The 16,980-nt window shown below is 41.6% G+C and overlaps 1 protein-coding gene across 8 annotated transcripts in view; it reads left to right on the forward strand.

Annotated features, from left to right (window-relative positions):
* Nucleotides 1-16,980, forward strand: part of IQGAP2 (IQ motif containing GTPase activating protein 2) — a 127,913-nt gene that overhangs the window by 51,535 nt on the left and 59,398 nt on the right. For all 8 annotated transcript variants that reach the window (XM_056324197.1, XM_056324203.1, XM_056324201.1 and 5 more), the window contains exons 3-5: nt 13,134-13,290; nt 14,538-14,615; nt 16,411-16,487. In XM_056324197.1, coding sequence (XP_056180172.1) covers nt 13,134-13,290; nt 14,538-14,615; nt 16,411-16,487 — 312 coding nt within the window. The remainder of the gene's footprint in view (nt 1-13,133; nt 13,291-14,537; nt 14,616-16,410; nt 16,488-16,980) is intronic.

A 16,980-nucleotide genomic window follows, 5' to 3' on the forward strand; every position in this document is an offset into this window, starting at 1 on the left:
GCTGGGTATCAAAGGAAGTATGCAGAAGTTCTGCAAGACACACTTTTTAGGTCTTAGATGAAGGCAAATGTCTAAGGATGAAGGCACTCTGTGTCATAGTTACAACTGTGCATTCTTTATTTACAAGTTTTCTGTTAGTGCAACTGTATGCATACTCCAAAGCTCTATTTTGGGCTCTTCCTTTTTTTTGTAAGAATTTCTTGAGAAATTTTAGATTCAGCATTTCAGCAAGATCGACTGTGACCACAGGCAACTCCCCTCCCTGTGTCAAGAACTTATTCCAGTGGTCACGTCCAGACTTCTGATAATACCAGTTGAGTTGATCCAACTGTATGGATCTTGCACATTCTTTACAGTTGGGCAAATCTTTCTTTTGGTGGAGTACTGCTGCATCTTGTCCTTGACTAAGGGATACCACCTCTCCACACTCCCTTTCAGTCCTCTGTCAACACAATCTACTGGGCTTTCTCTTCCCCACTGTAAATCTTGATATCCTGGCATCCATCCAGCTGGTCCCCCTTATCTGGCTGCTGCTGTGGTTGGCTCTTCCTGCAGGTTTTTCTTGTTGACAGGAACTGTGTGGCATGGTGACAGTTGCATTCCTCTTCCTCTCCCCCATGGCAGTTGCTTTCCCAGCAGTGGTGGATGACTGGCATCTCCATGCTCTCCATCACCACCTTGCCTGCCACCATGCAGGCTGGTCCATTCATTATTTGTATTGGTTTTTTTAATACTCTCAGCTAATATTTCAGCATGCTGCAGGAGACACTGTCATGAAAGCTATCAGTGTCTCAGTGGCCCTTTATTACAGGAGGACCCACAATGGTCAGGCTCTGCAGGCTGCAGCTACCAATAGCTCAAAATATACAAGCACTCCTAAAACCATACGAAACCATCCCCAACAAATCATAGGGGGAAGTGGGGATGCAATTTTAGGGTTGTGTGGCTTCTGGCTGTAACTGTGGCAGCATCAAAATAGTAACCTAAGTCGCTTAGGTCTCTCTGTAAGGCTGAGAGTTAACAAGTTGTGATGGTTTGCTGATTAACTTGATCAAAGTATCTAGGTCATTAATAGGCTTGTGAGGTAAATTGACTGATTTTTTTTTGTTCAAGTTCATGGGTGTAGGGGATTTTTTTTTTGCTGTGTTAAGTTGTTGGCTGACTGTGGATCAGAGAGCCTGAGTTCATGGCTGTTTATTAAGAAAATCAAGAGAGTGCTCCTGTAAAGTATTTTAATGCTTGTTCTCTCTTGTCCTATTCATTTCCACTTCATTAAACACAGTTGCACTAAGTATCTTTGGAGGCATCACAGTATAATAGTAATATGTCACCTTTTTAAAGTGAATTACATGATGACTCCTTATGCCTTTTTAAGATGGAGTAATCTTTTTGTGGCAAAAGTAAAGTGAGCTTTACTTAACTAAAAATTAGTTTCCGAATGAAAGGAGGCTGATCAGGATGCTTAGGTGTCTGTCCTGTGTTTCACTTCGGTGATTTCAAAATAAAAAATGACTGGCACTACTTCCATCTTCTAATATTTTCATTAATTCCTGTGCCTGAAAGTACTTGGAGATCTTAGAGGTGGTGGTACAGGACTGTTTTTCCAATCAGGGCACTGTACTGGTTGAAGCAGTTTACACCAGCTTGGTTTCCATTGAGCTTCTCTGCAGTTCTTGTTTTTCTGAGAAATGTGACTTCTATAGAAATCAATGAGCAAACCATTGTCTAGGGTTCATGCACCTGAATGTTTGCTACAGGGTTAGAGCAAGCTGAAATCTCTCTGTAGACATAGTTGTTGTAATATAGAAGCTCTACAACTAGTCTGAAATAGTCTTTAAAACTTGCCAAGGTTTTCCTTCTGATTTTAAGTCTCTTCCATTTTTTCTTCATGCATAAACAAGGAAACAAAGGAGCACTTTGTTTTACATTTGCCACTTTGCATAAACCACTGAGATTTCCCGTAAGTAGTCTTAAACATCCCAAAGTGGGTTTAATAAGACTTTCTGTGTATATGGCATCTCATGTTTAAACCAGGTGACCAGTAATGGCTATAGCATTCCAGCTGGGGTTGTGCAGCTGCTGTGTGCAGCACTGTTGGGTTGGGTTAGCACTGGGAAGGAGTCACCTGCCTCTTTGCTTTTCTGCTGGTGGTTGATGTGATGATGCTGAGTATCTGGAGGTAGTCACAGCTTGCCCTGCATGGCAGGTACATTGGGAATGGTGTGACAGGGCAGCAGAGCCTGGGTCAGCTGTGGGCAAGTGGTAGTGGTGTTACAGGGTGAGTTAGCCAGACCATGTGGGCTGGCAGGGGGAGTCAGTCAGTGGCATAGATGCTGACAGCTGTTTTACCTGCTCAAATTATTGAACCCCCACCCCCCTTTTTTTTTTGTCAGGTTAGAAGAAAATATTTTTGTGCACTGGTATCTTTAAGTCGTCGTGGCAGGGCTCTTGGCTGGTGCTAGGTGCTGTAAGCCAGACTTTGATATACCATTGACCTGTCTGTTGCCTTTGAATCAAGTGGTGTCCTGACAGCTCACTTTTGCCAGTGCCTAATACCTTGTTTGGTGACTGGCAGGCTCCTAGCTGATATTATACCCATATGTATATGAATGTCTCTTATTGTCTTAAGTAACCTGAGTACTGGGGCATAGACAGTAGATTTTTATCACTTGGTGATTACTCAGATTGATGGGGATATTTCACTGTTTGTTCTTGGGGGTGATATTGTCTTGTTGTGCGGATGTTGGGAATGGTGATCTCAAAACCCTTAAACTGAAGTGCTGTCACCAGACACTGGGTATTTGCTACATGGGATACTATTAATGACACTTCAAAATTTTTACCATGCTGATATCAATCGGTTTTTTTCTTCCTGGCCTGATCTGTGAACTACAGCTTTGCTTTTGTTCTGTCCTATGGCTACCTAAGTGCATTAATATAAGCTGCTCCAAGGGAAGATTTTAGAGTTTTGCAGGTAAATCAGCTTGTTCTAACATAGTTTCTCAGGTTAATTTTCTTGAAGGAATGGTTTCATGCCTGACTCTTAAATACTGTCTAGACCAGGGGTCCTCAAACTTTTTAACCAGGGGGCCGGCGCGCGGATGGAGTGGCAGGCAGTCATCTGCGGCTGCTTGGCTTCCCCCCAACCCCGGGCGGGGGGTGTTTGTAAATACCAGGGGCTGGATTGAGGACCCTGGGGGGCCGTATCTAGCCCACGGGCTGTAGTTTGAGGACCCCTGGTCTACAAAGGTGTTTGAGCTGCATAAAATAGATCACTATTTTATGCAGGTTTAAGCCATATATCCTCGATAAAAATTCAAACTTGCACTAACAGAATTACAGCTATACTGTTGCTTACATTTTTCTCATCTACCACAGGTCTGACTTGTGTGCATATGAATCTCAAAATTTTTATATTGTTATTGAGTAGGTAGGGGAGTATTGTCTTTCCAGCCACTCAGAGTGAAAACAATAGAGGAGACCATCGCTTATATAACCATGGGAAGAAAAAAACCAGCAAAAAGGTAACTGTAGGTGCTGTACATGGAGTTTCTCACCTAAATGCCTTTGTTTTAACTTTGTTCCTCTGTCTTATATTCCTTTTTGACATGGGACAAAGTTTAAACTTTGCAAACTCCCTCTTGTTGCAGTTTTGCACTGTTTACATAACACTAAATGCTTTTAACAACACTTCAGACTTTCACAAGCTGGCTCTTTCAGGCTTTTCAGCTCTTTAACATATTGTTCTCTCATCTGTGTCGTTTCATTCTTTCTTGGCTGCTGTCCTGCACCTTTCTTTAAGAGTCCCAGCTGCCTGTCTAGTAGATGTACTTCTTGGGTCCTTTTTGTGGTTTCTGTACTTGCATACTTGCTGCTAGTTGCTTCCACAAAAGCAACCTTTGTCAAATGTTAGACAGTAAAATATGAACACTTGAATCTGATCCAGTTGACTTGGGCTGGTCAAGGAGTCAGAACAGCACCCTGTATCCTGTCATGCTTGAGACTGATTTCTTGCTCAGCCATAGATCTCCTGTGTGGCTTCGACACGCTCTTTAGTCTGCACCTCATTTGGGTGTTTCTGCTGACCCAGCTGCATCAGTAGCTAAGTAAATATGCAAGTCTGCAGGTAAAGCTGTGTCTTTCTGTCGCTGGTCTTGAACCATGGACTTGGCTTTAACAGCCACACAATGTACAATCTTTTATGCTGAATCAACACTGAAGGTACTTCCCTGGGTCACTTCTCTGCCCCAGAAAATTGTGTTAGTCATAGACATGGTGGTAGTGCTTATGCCTGTCATCTTACCTGCAAAGAAAGGCAATAGCATATTATCCCTCTGGACAGCTGAGGATTAATACTTGTCTGGAAGGCTCTGTGCGGTGGTAATGGGCAAACGCATAAAATACCAGATCTTGATGTAAATATTACTGTTTTGATGTTTCATTAGCTGTCCTTCCATGTGTGGATAGCTTGACAGCTGCTAGAAATGGCACATCTGGTGGTCCACAGGAGTTTGGGAGAGGGTGAACAAAAAATGCAGGTTCCCTGATGGACAGGTTTGATTTAGTTTTAGTAGTAGCTTCATTGAAGTCACAGTTGGATAGATTGCTTTGTAGACTACATCTCTTTTCTATGGATTTTGATAGTAATTACTGCCATGGCAGCATGCAGATCTTGGGTAAAAATTTACTGTAACTGTGATTTAAGATTAGGGCCATTATGTGACAGAAATATAAAGGTTATCCCAAGGTCACATTATTGGTTATTTTACTGTACGATTTTTGTGGCTTGTCAAAGCACTTATCTTCTGCTACTCTTCTGCTCGTGTTGCTTGGACTATTAGATTATGCCAGGCTTTAAACTGATAAATCTGAAGTACCATATGTTTGGGGTTTTTGAGTAGGTGTCTTAAACTGCATTACCATACTGCAGCTGTAGAAGACACAGAGGAAAGCGAACTGCAGTAGTGTGTAGCAAGACAGTATAATGTGCAAGTCTAAACTATGGTCTTGGAGTCTATCACAGCATTTCTCTAAACATCATATATTTGGGGAAATAACTTGCTTTGCAACATTTCCACATGAACAAAAATGCTGTACTGTATAACAGTGCTTTTATTGCTGCCTGCTTCATTTTATCAAATCACTATAGTGTCTATACAGTTTATACAGACTAGTGAAATACTAACTCTAAATTCATGTGCCAAATTCTGCTTCCCTCCTTTTCAGATAAAAGCATTATTTGCTATGTAAGATTAGAGGGAGGCCCTTCATATCTGCATGTGGGACTTGTCTGCACTACCTAAAATTCCATTAGTGGTTTGAGTCTATCACCTGTCCGAAATCATGCTTTCCAGGGGCCACTGAGCCACCACTGCCAGACTGACATGGGAAAAGCTTGGGTTTCTGCTGCTGTGGTCTCTGATACCTGTTGGAGAGGGTGTGCTCTTAAAACAGATCTAGACTCTGCAGCTGGGTGATGCATGCTGATTTGAGTTGTGATAACTTAGTCACACAGAGTTTGCAAGCTTTTGGGGGAGGACTGCTCTGTTTCATCCTTTTTCCCCTTTTGATCCAAATAAAAATCCAGTTCCTCCTGTAAAAAGGGATACTTCGGACTACAACTTCCCCAGATAGTTTTTCCCTCAGACACTTGAACACTGACTTAAATATTTGCTCAGGTAACCTGTTGGGTACTGTTCTTTCTGCTGAGAGGAATTAGGTGAGGTTCCTCAGGGAGAAATCCTTGCTGTGGGTGTTCAGCCTCCACCAGGATGGTGAGCTCTATTCCCAATACTGCTTACTCTCCTGCCTCTTCAGCTTTTGTCCCAGCCCCTGGCAGCTTGGAGGCAGGTAAGATGAGGCATCCCTGTGACTATCAGCTTGGGCTTTGTCAGCGTTGGCCCCCTTTCAGCATGTTATCTGGCAGACCAGTTGTCAAGTTCATGGTTGATACCCGGTGCTAAATCTTAATGGCTCTGCAAACAGGGAAGACAGAAAGAACAAACCCCAAAGCTTTTCCAATTGCAAAGGCTGGGGGCTGTCACAAAACACAGGCACCTGTGCTGCTGTCACTTGTTGGGGTGTTGCTGGAGAGTCTTATCTCCCACCGTAGAAGTGCTGAGTAACCAGGGCCTGGCTGCTGCTGGATGTCCAGCTGCCTGTGAGGCCATGCTGCAGCTCCAGGGTGGATTTCCTGAGCAGCACCTTGTGGGATTTAATCACTGATTAACCCACATAAGGGATGACTGGAATAAAACAGATTAAAACAACAAATAGTATCTGTGCTGCCATCTTGTGAACTAGAATTTTTTAACACCTTTAAGGTTATTTTGTAAATATGGCACTGTTGCCATGGCAGCAGGAATCTGGTGTGGAAAAATGTTGCTGAAATGATTTATTGCTGGTTTAGTGTGCTCTAAGGAGCAGGCAGGTTGTCACTGCTGCTTGCTCCTACTCATTTAAATTGAATATGATGTATATTAGAAGGGCTTTGATTAGGGAAATAACTATTGCAACAAACTTCATGCAGGTGTGCACAATTCAACAAAATTCAACAAAATGCAGTAATGCATGGTAAGATCCGTATTATTTTAATACTTATGCACAAAGAATCCATACATGAAAGTTTTTGATAGTTTTCACTGTAGCTTTTATTGAAAGTCAGTGTCCTCCCTGGTGAAATCATAATCGTAAAAAGTTGAGATGCTGCTAAATCTAACACTAGCTGGAGACCTAGAGGTACACAACTTTGAATTTTAACGGACTGATAGAAGGGTTAAAAATCAGAGCACTACAGGTTAATCCAAAACCTGTTGCTAAAGGATTTGGCACTGATTTTACGTGCTGAAGTTCTGAGATCTTGCATGGCAGAGTGATTCACAGTATCCTACATGACACCATCTTCGCGTTACTTCTTGCATGCAACATAAGAGAAGTGGTGACCGGAATGACCTACATCACACATCCCTCCTGTGCACTGCTTTGGAGACCCACAGCCACAAAATGTTGACTTCTTTCAAAGCAGGTTTTTAGGATGGGTAAAACTTGAGATTCAGTAGAGACTGTCACTGCAGTACAAATCTAGAGTCTCAGGTTTAGAAGATGGTGTTTCCAGGGTGTCTGGCTCCAGAGGTAAGTTGACAGCAGAGGGCTGTAGCTCTGACTGGAGTCAAGACTCCCAATTGTAAGGAAGATTTGGGGTGAATACACCAGAATGTGAGGGGGAAAAAAAGGTCTGAAGAAATTAGTTCTTTCAGCTGCCTGTCACTGCTTTCCACAGCCTCTAAGTGGAGCCTCCAAACCTGTGCAGGATTTTTTATACAATTCATATTTTTTGCTGTGATGGTATTTAAATTGTCTATCTGTTTTCATGGAATGGTTGGAAGTTTTGCATGCATTTGCTCTAGAAATAGCTTGTTGATGTTTCTAGGTGAATCAACCTTTTTCTAAGGTTTCTGGTGTAGGAGATGTAGCATGCTAAAACTTGCAACCTAATGAGAACAAATTCCAAAGTTAACATAGTCTTTCCTTATAAACAAATCAATGCCACTACCACCACTTGCTCAGCCAAGCAACACACCTAGATTGCTTCTGCTGCTCTCAGCTTCCTTTTTAAAGCATATTTATGGACTGGTGGTGGTGAAACACAAATTTTTTTGCATCAAAAGAATTAAGAGCTGAGGTGTCTTAATATTTTTAGATTCAGAAACCAAAGACATAATAAAGCAGAACTGTAAATGGTGAGTTCTCATGCTTCAGACTATTTTATATTTCTAAATATCTTCCCAAAAAATTTTTTGATACAAAAATAATCCCACCATTTCACAGACATTTAAAGCTAGAATCTAACATTTGGCTTTCAGTCAGATTGTTGTTACTCTTATTTTCTAGCAACAAGATTTTTTTCACTGTTTGGAATGAGATGGCTGTGTTATAATCTCTAGGTCAACACTCAGTTTCACTTGTGGTGAACCAAACTGAAAGGGTGTGGTTGTGAACCAGGGAGGCAGTAAATGGGTGGTAACTGTTCTTTACCTTGTCTTCACTAGACCTTTTTCACAAGTGTTCTGAGCTTTGGTACTTGATCCTGGCTTTTTTGCTTCTCCAAAGGTCTGCTTCTTAGGAGGTGAAAACCTAGGGCTATTGGATCCACATCTTGCAGCATAATCCAAAAATGCAGGGCAGCACAAGCATAAATCTTGCTGCAATATTCACTGTGTGCCAAATGTGGGCTTTGGGTGGGTTATGCAATGTATTCTTCTCTCTGCTGAACCCCAGCTCCAGCATTTCCAGTCCCCTAGCCAACCATGTGTGCTTTGCTGACCACACAGACTGTCAATGACAACTTTATAACAGGTTACATTCATAAAGCTGTACTGGTGCTTCCAGTTTCCTTGACCTTGGCTTGAATGAGAATCGGGGGTTTCTTTTGCTTTTAAAGTACATGCCTGAGCTCATTATACTGCTGCTGTTTTGCATGGTCAAATGTGGAAACTGGAATCTCTTGGTGAGCAGCATGCTGTTTACTGCTCATGGGTCTGGCACAGAAATCATCATTATTATCTTGCCAGAAGTTCACTGCTGAACTGCTCTGCCTCAGACTGCCAAGAATCAAAACAGAATTGAGCAAAACGAAGGGAAACTTACCTCAATACTCACTCCTGGCAGGCTTTCCAGTAGTATGTATTAGACTTAAAGTTTTGGAAATATATTTCCATTGATTGGGTCTGTCTTTGGGTTTTTGTCTAAAAAGGCAAATCCTTTGTTTCTGTGCTGGCAGGTACTGCAGCATTATGAATAAAAGCAGGCTGTGATTAGGCATACTGGTGTATGATCACAAGTACCTCTCTTCAGAAAAACATTTTATGCATGTTTGAACACAAATGATGAGACTAAAACTGGCATGGGTAGTTCTACAGGGCTATTCTAATGACAGCTAATATTTGATGGTGCTGCCCAGGACTTCAGGGATGTTGCATGTTTTGGTCTGCTTCCTGTGATTGCCTTTTGCCCCCATCATGGAGTGGGGTTTGGGTTAGCCTCTTCTCTCAAGTAATAAGTGACAGGACAAAAGGATATGGCCTCAAGTTGCACAAGGGCATGTTTAGATTAGATATTAAGAAAACTTTCTTCACCAAAAGTGTTGTCAAGCATTGGAACAGGCTGCCCAAGGAAGTGGTTGAGTTGCCATCTCTGGAGGTACGTAAAAGACACGTAGATGTGGTGCTTAGGGACATGGTTTAGTGGTGGACTTGGCAGTTCTGTGTTAATGGTTGGACGATGATCTTAAAGGTCTTTCCCAACCTAAACAATTCTATTGTTCTAATGAGGGACCAAATTGACCATCATATTCACCACTGGCAGTTTGTCATGGCGTATATCTGTCAGTAAGCTAAGGTTGTTAAAAATACAGCAGTTATTGGATTGCACTGTAGAAAAAGAAATGGCAGAAATGCACAGGCATTTGATAGCTATAATAGTCTTATTCCACAAGCTTCGTACTGAAGAACAACATACCATCTAACACTGAGTTTTAGGCCTTTCCTCTTGTGTAGCCATGGTATGAACTAGTTTTTGTGGTGAACAGTTTCTGCAACAGACTTAAATCTGATGCTGATGCTGCAGTACCGTATGTTCAGGGAACAGTGGGTGAGCCAAACAGTGCTGCTTTTTTAGCCACAAAGAAAAATAAATTGCTCCAAGGGCAGCAAAAGGATTGTCAGGTAAATATTGTGTGTTTCACTTAAGCAGAAGTAGAAGGATTTCTGTTTTAGTCCTGTCTACTCCTGTTGTCAACACAATCTCAAAAAGCAGAACCATACAACTTTAAAGCAATGCTTCTTTCTGTTTAAAACCACAATTGCCTTTTAACTGCATCATTGTAAAGGGAATAAAATTACTACAATTGCAGACATTGGGGAGAAAAGTGCTACAGATGTCTCAATAAATGCCAGAACAGAAAATAAGGGTTGGGCAGCTGTCTGCATAACTAAAACATACAAGGTTGTTTATATATTTGCAGGATTTCATGCAAATCCTCATGTTTGTACATGTTGAGTCACATAAACAAAAAAATGGAGTAAATTCTTTCATAGTAATCTTGTAGCTAAGTTCCGCAACTTCCAGACATCGGTAAAACCTGTATTATACGTAATACAGCTGCAGCTGTGTTCTGTCTTGGAGACTGATTCCCAAAAACTGTAAGTTACAGCTGCCCTACTTCAGACCTGTGAGGTTTTCTAGAATAGATATCACGTATGGATTTTCAGCCATAAATGGAAAGAAACTGCATTTTTCAAGTCTGCTTCTTTTACTTCTCTCTACTTTTTTCCACTGAGTTACCAACATTCAACTTCTAAAAAGGGAACATTTTTGCTTGTATGTTTATCTGGATTTGTTGGATTGACAACTGTATTCTATTTTTTTTTTCAGTTTATTTGCTTCCTCGTACTGTTTCCTGTTTGCTTCTCAGTGTCTTGCATTTACCCACTAGACAAGGTAGTCTCCCTGTCCAGAACAGGATGGTTCCAGACTAATCTTAAAGGCTTATCACCACAGTGGAAACAAATCCAAAACAGTTTTGCTGGTGTTGAATAACAGAAGATTAAAAAGGTTAAGGAGTAGATTTCATTTTGGATGAGCGTCTCATTTAAAGCTTAGGAAAAGACTCAATTTTGTATGGACCCTTTTATAAAAGCAGACACAACCCACCCAAATGCATCCTTTCCTCTGCTTCCCCACACCACCAGCAGGTTATGAACAGCAACCTCTTTTTGCCACAAGAACAGGAATTTCAAGGTTTATAAATGATAACCTAGACCTGCTCTGAAGGCTGCTCTCTCCTAGTGTCATGCCCAGGTTGTTGTCAGCCCTTTCTCCTTAGCACTATGTGATGCTTTGCTAATGGACATTTAACTATATGGCTGTTAAACATAGTGCTTGGGTCAGTGCTTGACGCGTTGAGCTGTTCCTGCTGGTGAAGCTCAGTTGTATGGTGAAGGAAAACGTGATGGAAGGGCAAACAACAAGGTTTGGTTGGCTTTTTAGGGAGACATCATGCACCCACTGATTTTGGGCCAGGGGAAAGTTGTGTGTAAGTAGCTTTTTTGTACCAGAAGGGAGAAAAGCAATTTTGGAGGGGATGTGTGTATTTTCAAAGACAGTTCCAATAAGAACTTTTTTTGGTGGCCTGGACTGAAGATGTCAGAAAAGCATTTTCATAAGAAAACTGAGGATTAGAAGGGAAAGGATCTGCTCCAAGGTACCAAACACTGCTCTGGGGGCATGCAGTTCATCTCACTGGAGATGGTTTATTGGACAACAGGGTCATCTTTAGCTCATGGCAAATACCTCCTGTGGCTCAGCAAGCTCCTCTTGCTGCCTGTACAACTCTTTTTCTAGCAGACACTTTCTAGGAAATAAATTCTCTATAAAGAGCTAACTGGCCCAGGTGAAACCCCCATTTGCTGGGAGTACACATTTTTTGTTTATTCTTCCTTGTCCTCTGTTTTGCAGAAGACAAAAGTTGTGGCATTTTACCCTAGTGTGTATCTATTTAATATGTAAAATATCATTAATAAGGATGATTTTTGAGACCCTTGGCATGGACCCATAACACACAAACATGCAATGCATGGTGGAGATAGGGAACTTGTCATATGATTCTCCTCAATGAGGAAGTTTTTATACTGCAAACTACAGTTCTCCTAATGACTCTTGCCCCATGCAGTTTTGTGTGAGATTGTTCCAGAAACACCAACAAGCTGGTTGTTTCCTGAAGACCTATTTGGGTAGTCTGTGCTTCAGTGAAACAACTTTCATATGTCCTCTAACAAAAGTGTAATGGAGTAGATAATTTGTCTTGAGTATTAATGTGGAACAAAATTATGTAGTGAGCTTTTTTCTTCTCCATGGTGTGGGAAAACCTGCTCATTTTCAACTTGGATCCCAGCTTTCTGGTTTCTGAAGTCACCTTTTTGGAGGTGATGTTAGATTTGTAATGCTGTTTCATGCAGCATACAGCAACGTTACCTTAGCAACAGTAAGTAAAGACAACTAATGTCTTCAGCTTTGCTCTTGTCCATCTGTACTGGTATTAATGTTCTTCTAGCAACAGCAGAGATTACTTAACAAAAAAAAAAAGTTATTGGGAAAGAACCAACCAGATTTATAGCCCTTGTGATTTAGCTGTTAAAAAAAAGAATATTTCAGGGCCAAAACTCTTAGACCACCAGCATAAGGAACTTCTGGTCCAGTGAGTAGGATGCTAACCTTTTTTAGGAGTGCTTCGGTAGCAGTTTTTCTTGGCTGCTCAATATAAACATACTGGGTACCTCGGTTTAATGTCGGTTACTGGCCTTCTGAACTGCTTATGTGTTACTAATTATACTGTTTTCTATCTAGTACTGTATGTATCACATCTGGAGTCTCAAAACCAACTACTTTTACCATCTTGAAGGATTTAGTAGTTTGAGAAGCCAATACCACCTAATGGGCTGTAGGGACCTTTCAGCAACTCTCTGCCAGGCAGACCTCAAGTGCATGAAGTACCACTGGGCTGTTTCAAGAAAAAGCTTCATCCCTTGCACCAGCACCATTCCCACGGGTGAATGGGAAGAGCTGCTGTGTGTTATGGGATACAGATTTGCCGCAGGAGTGCTCTGTACTGAGATGAGTATTGCTGTGAGCTTGGGTTGCAGAGCATGCCAGCTGCAGGAACCAGCCTTGCCCAGCACACTGCTGGCCTTGGTGCTCTTGAGATTCAGCCCTAGCATAGCTATCACAGAGGTTTTTAAATGCAAACATCACCAAAACTTCATGTTTTCTTCTGATTTCAACATAAATTACTGTTTATTTAAAAACCTAATGCTGTTCAAAAGATCTAAGTTAGACCCTTAGGGTATGTATACTTCAAAGCATGTTGTTTGGTTACTTATGGGTTATTGATCACGCAGTGCAGATATGGTTCTGTAGTCATTTTGACCTGCCATGTGACAAAGGTATTTTTCTCCTTGGCCCACACCCTTTTCTTTTATGTTGTGGCAGTGATGTTAAAAGTACAATGGCTATGGGTGAAAGGTGTCACTTATACTAAAATAAAAAATAACAGTGTTTCTCAAATGATGTCTCTGTAGATGGATGGAGGTCTGCTTGGAAGAAGAGCTGCCCCCAACTACGGAGCTGGAGGAAGGCTTAAGAAATGGTGTTTACCTTGCCAAACTTGCGAAATTCTTTGCCCCTAATGTAGTGTCAGACAAAAAGATCTATGATGTGGAGCAGGCACGCTATAAGGTAATAAGTGTTTCATTCTCTCACTGGCAATGTCATGTCTGTCTTCCTAATCTTAAAGAAGATACCCATGCATGACTGGTTAATGTTCAGCATCTCTTTCATAAGACTCTTGGTACTAGATGGATGACATACAGCACTACAAAACCAGCCCAAAAAGTTGGAAATAGTTCACTCTTAGAAGAACAATGTTAGTGTCACTTAATGTGTTTAAAGCTGAACAAATTCCACTTCACACTCCAGGGTGAACACAAGCTTTACCATTTATACCATTATTTCTCATTACTAATAGAAGCCAAAAGCAATTCAGTAAATAAACTTGATAACTATTCCAAACTTTCTGAATCTTGAATGGGAGAACACTCACTTCATTTGATCTGTGTGTTTATTTTACCAAATTTAAAACTGAGAAGCAAAAAACAAGCTAATGGTAACAAAGCTTAACTTGCTACCTGTGGACCTGTTGGTTAACTCAAAGAGCCTCAATAATACAGAAACGGATATATGCATATGCAGTAGTCCCACTATGGCATGCACTATCCCAAAATGTAGAGGGGACAGAAAAAAGTTGAAAGAGACATTTTTTAAGGTATAATCACTGGCTGTTGTTTGAGAGTTGAGAAATTCAGCTGTTCTAGGTACCATACAGTTAACAGAACCACGATTGAAAATCCTGGTTACATTTAAATGTTTCTCTTGAAAATCTCCAAAACTTGAACTCGGGCTTCTTTTCCCCCCTTTACCCTGCCTCTTTAAAAATTTAAGAAAAAAATTAAAATCTTTTCCTACTTAATGCTCTTTTAACTGTTGATTGCACAGGCTGTAGGGAGAGTCAGGTATTTGGGTAGATCTAAAGACTAAGAGCTCCTTGTCTGTTCTCCTTCACAGCAGTCCTGAGCAGTGTTACTGCTTCTGCATTTTGGAGGTAGTGGTTCCTGATATTTGACAGCCAGCCTTTACTCCCCAGAACTACTGAAGGGTTGTGCAAATGGCCACTTCAGTCACAGTCCACCTAAATGGGTACAAATCTGGCTTGTGTTAAATAAGAGAATGACCTGGACAGCGTTGGGGCTGTTGTGTTAGGATGCTTCATTAGCAGGATTGCAGCTGTGATGCTTTGGTCTTGAGGTTCAAACAAGGGAAAATTCCCTGAACTAAACTGCAGGATATAAAACTGGGAGGCAACAAGATCAATAATTCAGGAATTTTTGTGTGGTTTTTATCACCTTTTCCTTCTATGTTTCCAATAGAGATCTGGCCTTCATTTTCGGCACACTGACAACACTGTACAGTGGTTAAGAGCAATGGAGTCCATTGGTCTGCCTAAGGTAAGCCTTTAAATGTTAGCAAAGAAACTGGCTTAAGGCGCTGCCTTACTGGGATCCCCTTTTACCTGCTTGAGCATAAACAGCTGCTTACAGTAAGTCTGTGGGGAAGGGATAATTCAGGAAACAAATCTGAAGAGAAGGTAATGCCGAATGAAAGCAGTGGGAGCGTCAGTTATGTGCCACTGCTGGTGTGCATGGGCTGAGGCTGCTGTGGATGAGTGCTGTGGGTGGAAATGTACAGCGTGCTTCTCTGGTGGGAAGACAAACGGAGGCGCTAGCAGTGTTTTAGCTATATCTTATTGCTAGTACAATCTCTGGGGCCTGGAAGGTATAAGATATAAAACAGAAAACTTAAATATTTGCTTCCTTCAGGTTACTGCTTCTCATTGTGTCTCTTGCTGCCTCTTCCTCTTAATATACTTAATTTAATATAAAAAGTCCCAGTTTGTCTGCCTCTATCCTGTTTCCAGACTGTCCTTGCACGCTCAAGTACATCTGCATGGCTGTGCTGTTGCTCCTCTTCTGCCGGCTGCTTTCTTGGGTCACCTCTCACCTATTTATCTTCCTGCTTGTAGGTCTTCGCTTGCCATCTCCCCTGCTCTGCTGCTGTTTCTGGGCATCAGTGAGTCTTTTTCTGGATGAAAATCCTTTGAAAAGGGGCTGTGTGGAAACACCTACCCTGCTTCTGTGGACACTTGGGCACCTGCACGCAGCCTGGGGAGAGCGGTCCCCTGCTCAGGCTGCCCAGCCACTGCCCTTGGGCGCTGCCTAGTGCGCTGTGGGTCAGGCACTGTGGGGATGCTCAGACGGCTGTCTGAAGGGCTGCAGGGACTAGTAGCTAGTCACTGCTGGAAGATGTGCTGCAGGTGCCCACCATAAGCAGAACAGGGCACCCATGACTGCTATCAGAAATGCCATAGAGATGCAGACAGTCTTGCCTTTCTGAGGTCAGGGTTTTTTTCCTCTCACTAGAGTCTTCTGCTCAGCTGGCTGATTTCCACCCTGCCATCCCTCCTCTGAAAGGCTTCACTTCAGTTGCAGAGGATGGTCATGGCCAAAAGCTTTCCTGAGTCTCCCTCCCAAAGCTGTTGTGAGCAAATGATGAAGAGGGGCACTGTGCTCCTAACTTACTCCATCTGGTCCTATTAACCATGGGACAGTGCAGCCTGGGTGCTTGGCCTTGGCTGAAGCACGCTGCCAACTCACATGGTTAACTAAGTCTTTTCTTTTTGTGGAGAAACAGTGTTTAGTGACTTGGACAAAGGCCAGCAACAAATTAGTGGTAGAACCAGAACTGGAACTTATGATGTGTCTTTTTGGCTCAACTGCTTAATAGTCCTCTTTCTGAATATCCTTCTCAGTAAATCATGTATTCACAAAGTAAGCAGTCCTGGCAATTAGAATTTTGCATTTTTAAACCATACTTGATAGGTTTAGTTTGCAATGAGACACTGCAAATTGTAACTGCATCCCAGGTTTCAGGTGTCTGTAGGAGGACAAGACCTGCTGGCTGAGCTTGTGCCAAAGGACCTTTTCTAAAAAACTTGCTGAAATGCTGTCTGCTTATCTTCCTTATTTTCCCTCTTAAGTAGCTTTTACACTTTATTAAATTCTTCCTTATGATAACTAATGATAAAGTTAAAATAACCTCAGAAGGGACCTGTTTCATAACTGTATAGAAGTAACAGCTGAAATTCTGTAAGTTTAAGATATGATTCTATGAAGACCTAATTTTGGCTACTTTTCTGCTCAGTAATGTGTAGTCTTCTTTAACTGTGTGCTCTTTTGGTTTTAGATCTTTTATCCAGAGACTACAGATGTCTACGACAGGAAAAACATCCCTAGGATGATATATTGCATTCATGCTCTAAGGTAACCGGTGATGAGAGTAAAAGTTAAAGTAACTACCAATTATAGGACTGTAAGTCTTGACATGGCTTTAGGGTAACCAGTATATGAAAATCTGTCAGAATTTACAAGTTCATTGCTTTCAAAAAAAGTAATGACAAAAGCCCAATCTAGTCAGGACTATTGGACAAATTATTTTCAAAACAAAAATGAAGGACCATTGAATCTGGTGCAGGCAGCCCTCTCTCAATGAGTACACCCCCTCACAAAGTTCATTTCAAAACACATACTGCAACAGAAACCAAATAAATGAACAAAACCTTAGCAAAATATTAGTATAACCATGAGGCAAACATGCTCATCAGAGTGAAAATGATAACGAACTGACCTCTTTCTGCCCGAAAAGAGGAGCAAATAATTGCTGTATTAACATGAATGTAAAGGCAGGACGGCTTTGGCCACACCATTGAAAGTAGGGTTTGATTACTTTTGTGTGTGTGTTCTGCCATAAGGGTTT

The sequence above is a fragment of the Falco biarmicus genome, chromosome Z, assembly GCF_023638135.1.
Source record: "Falco biarmicus isolate bFalBia1 chromosome Z, bFalBia1.pri, whole genome shotgun sequence".
Classification (NCBI taxonomy): Eukaryota; Metazoa; Chordata; class Aves; order Falconiformes; family Falconidae; genus Falco; species Falco biarmicus.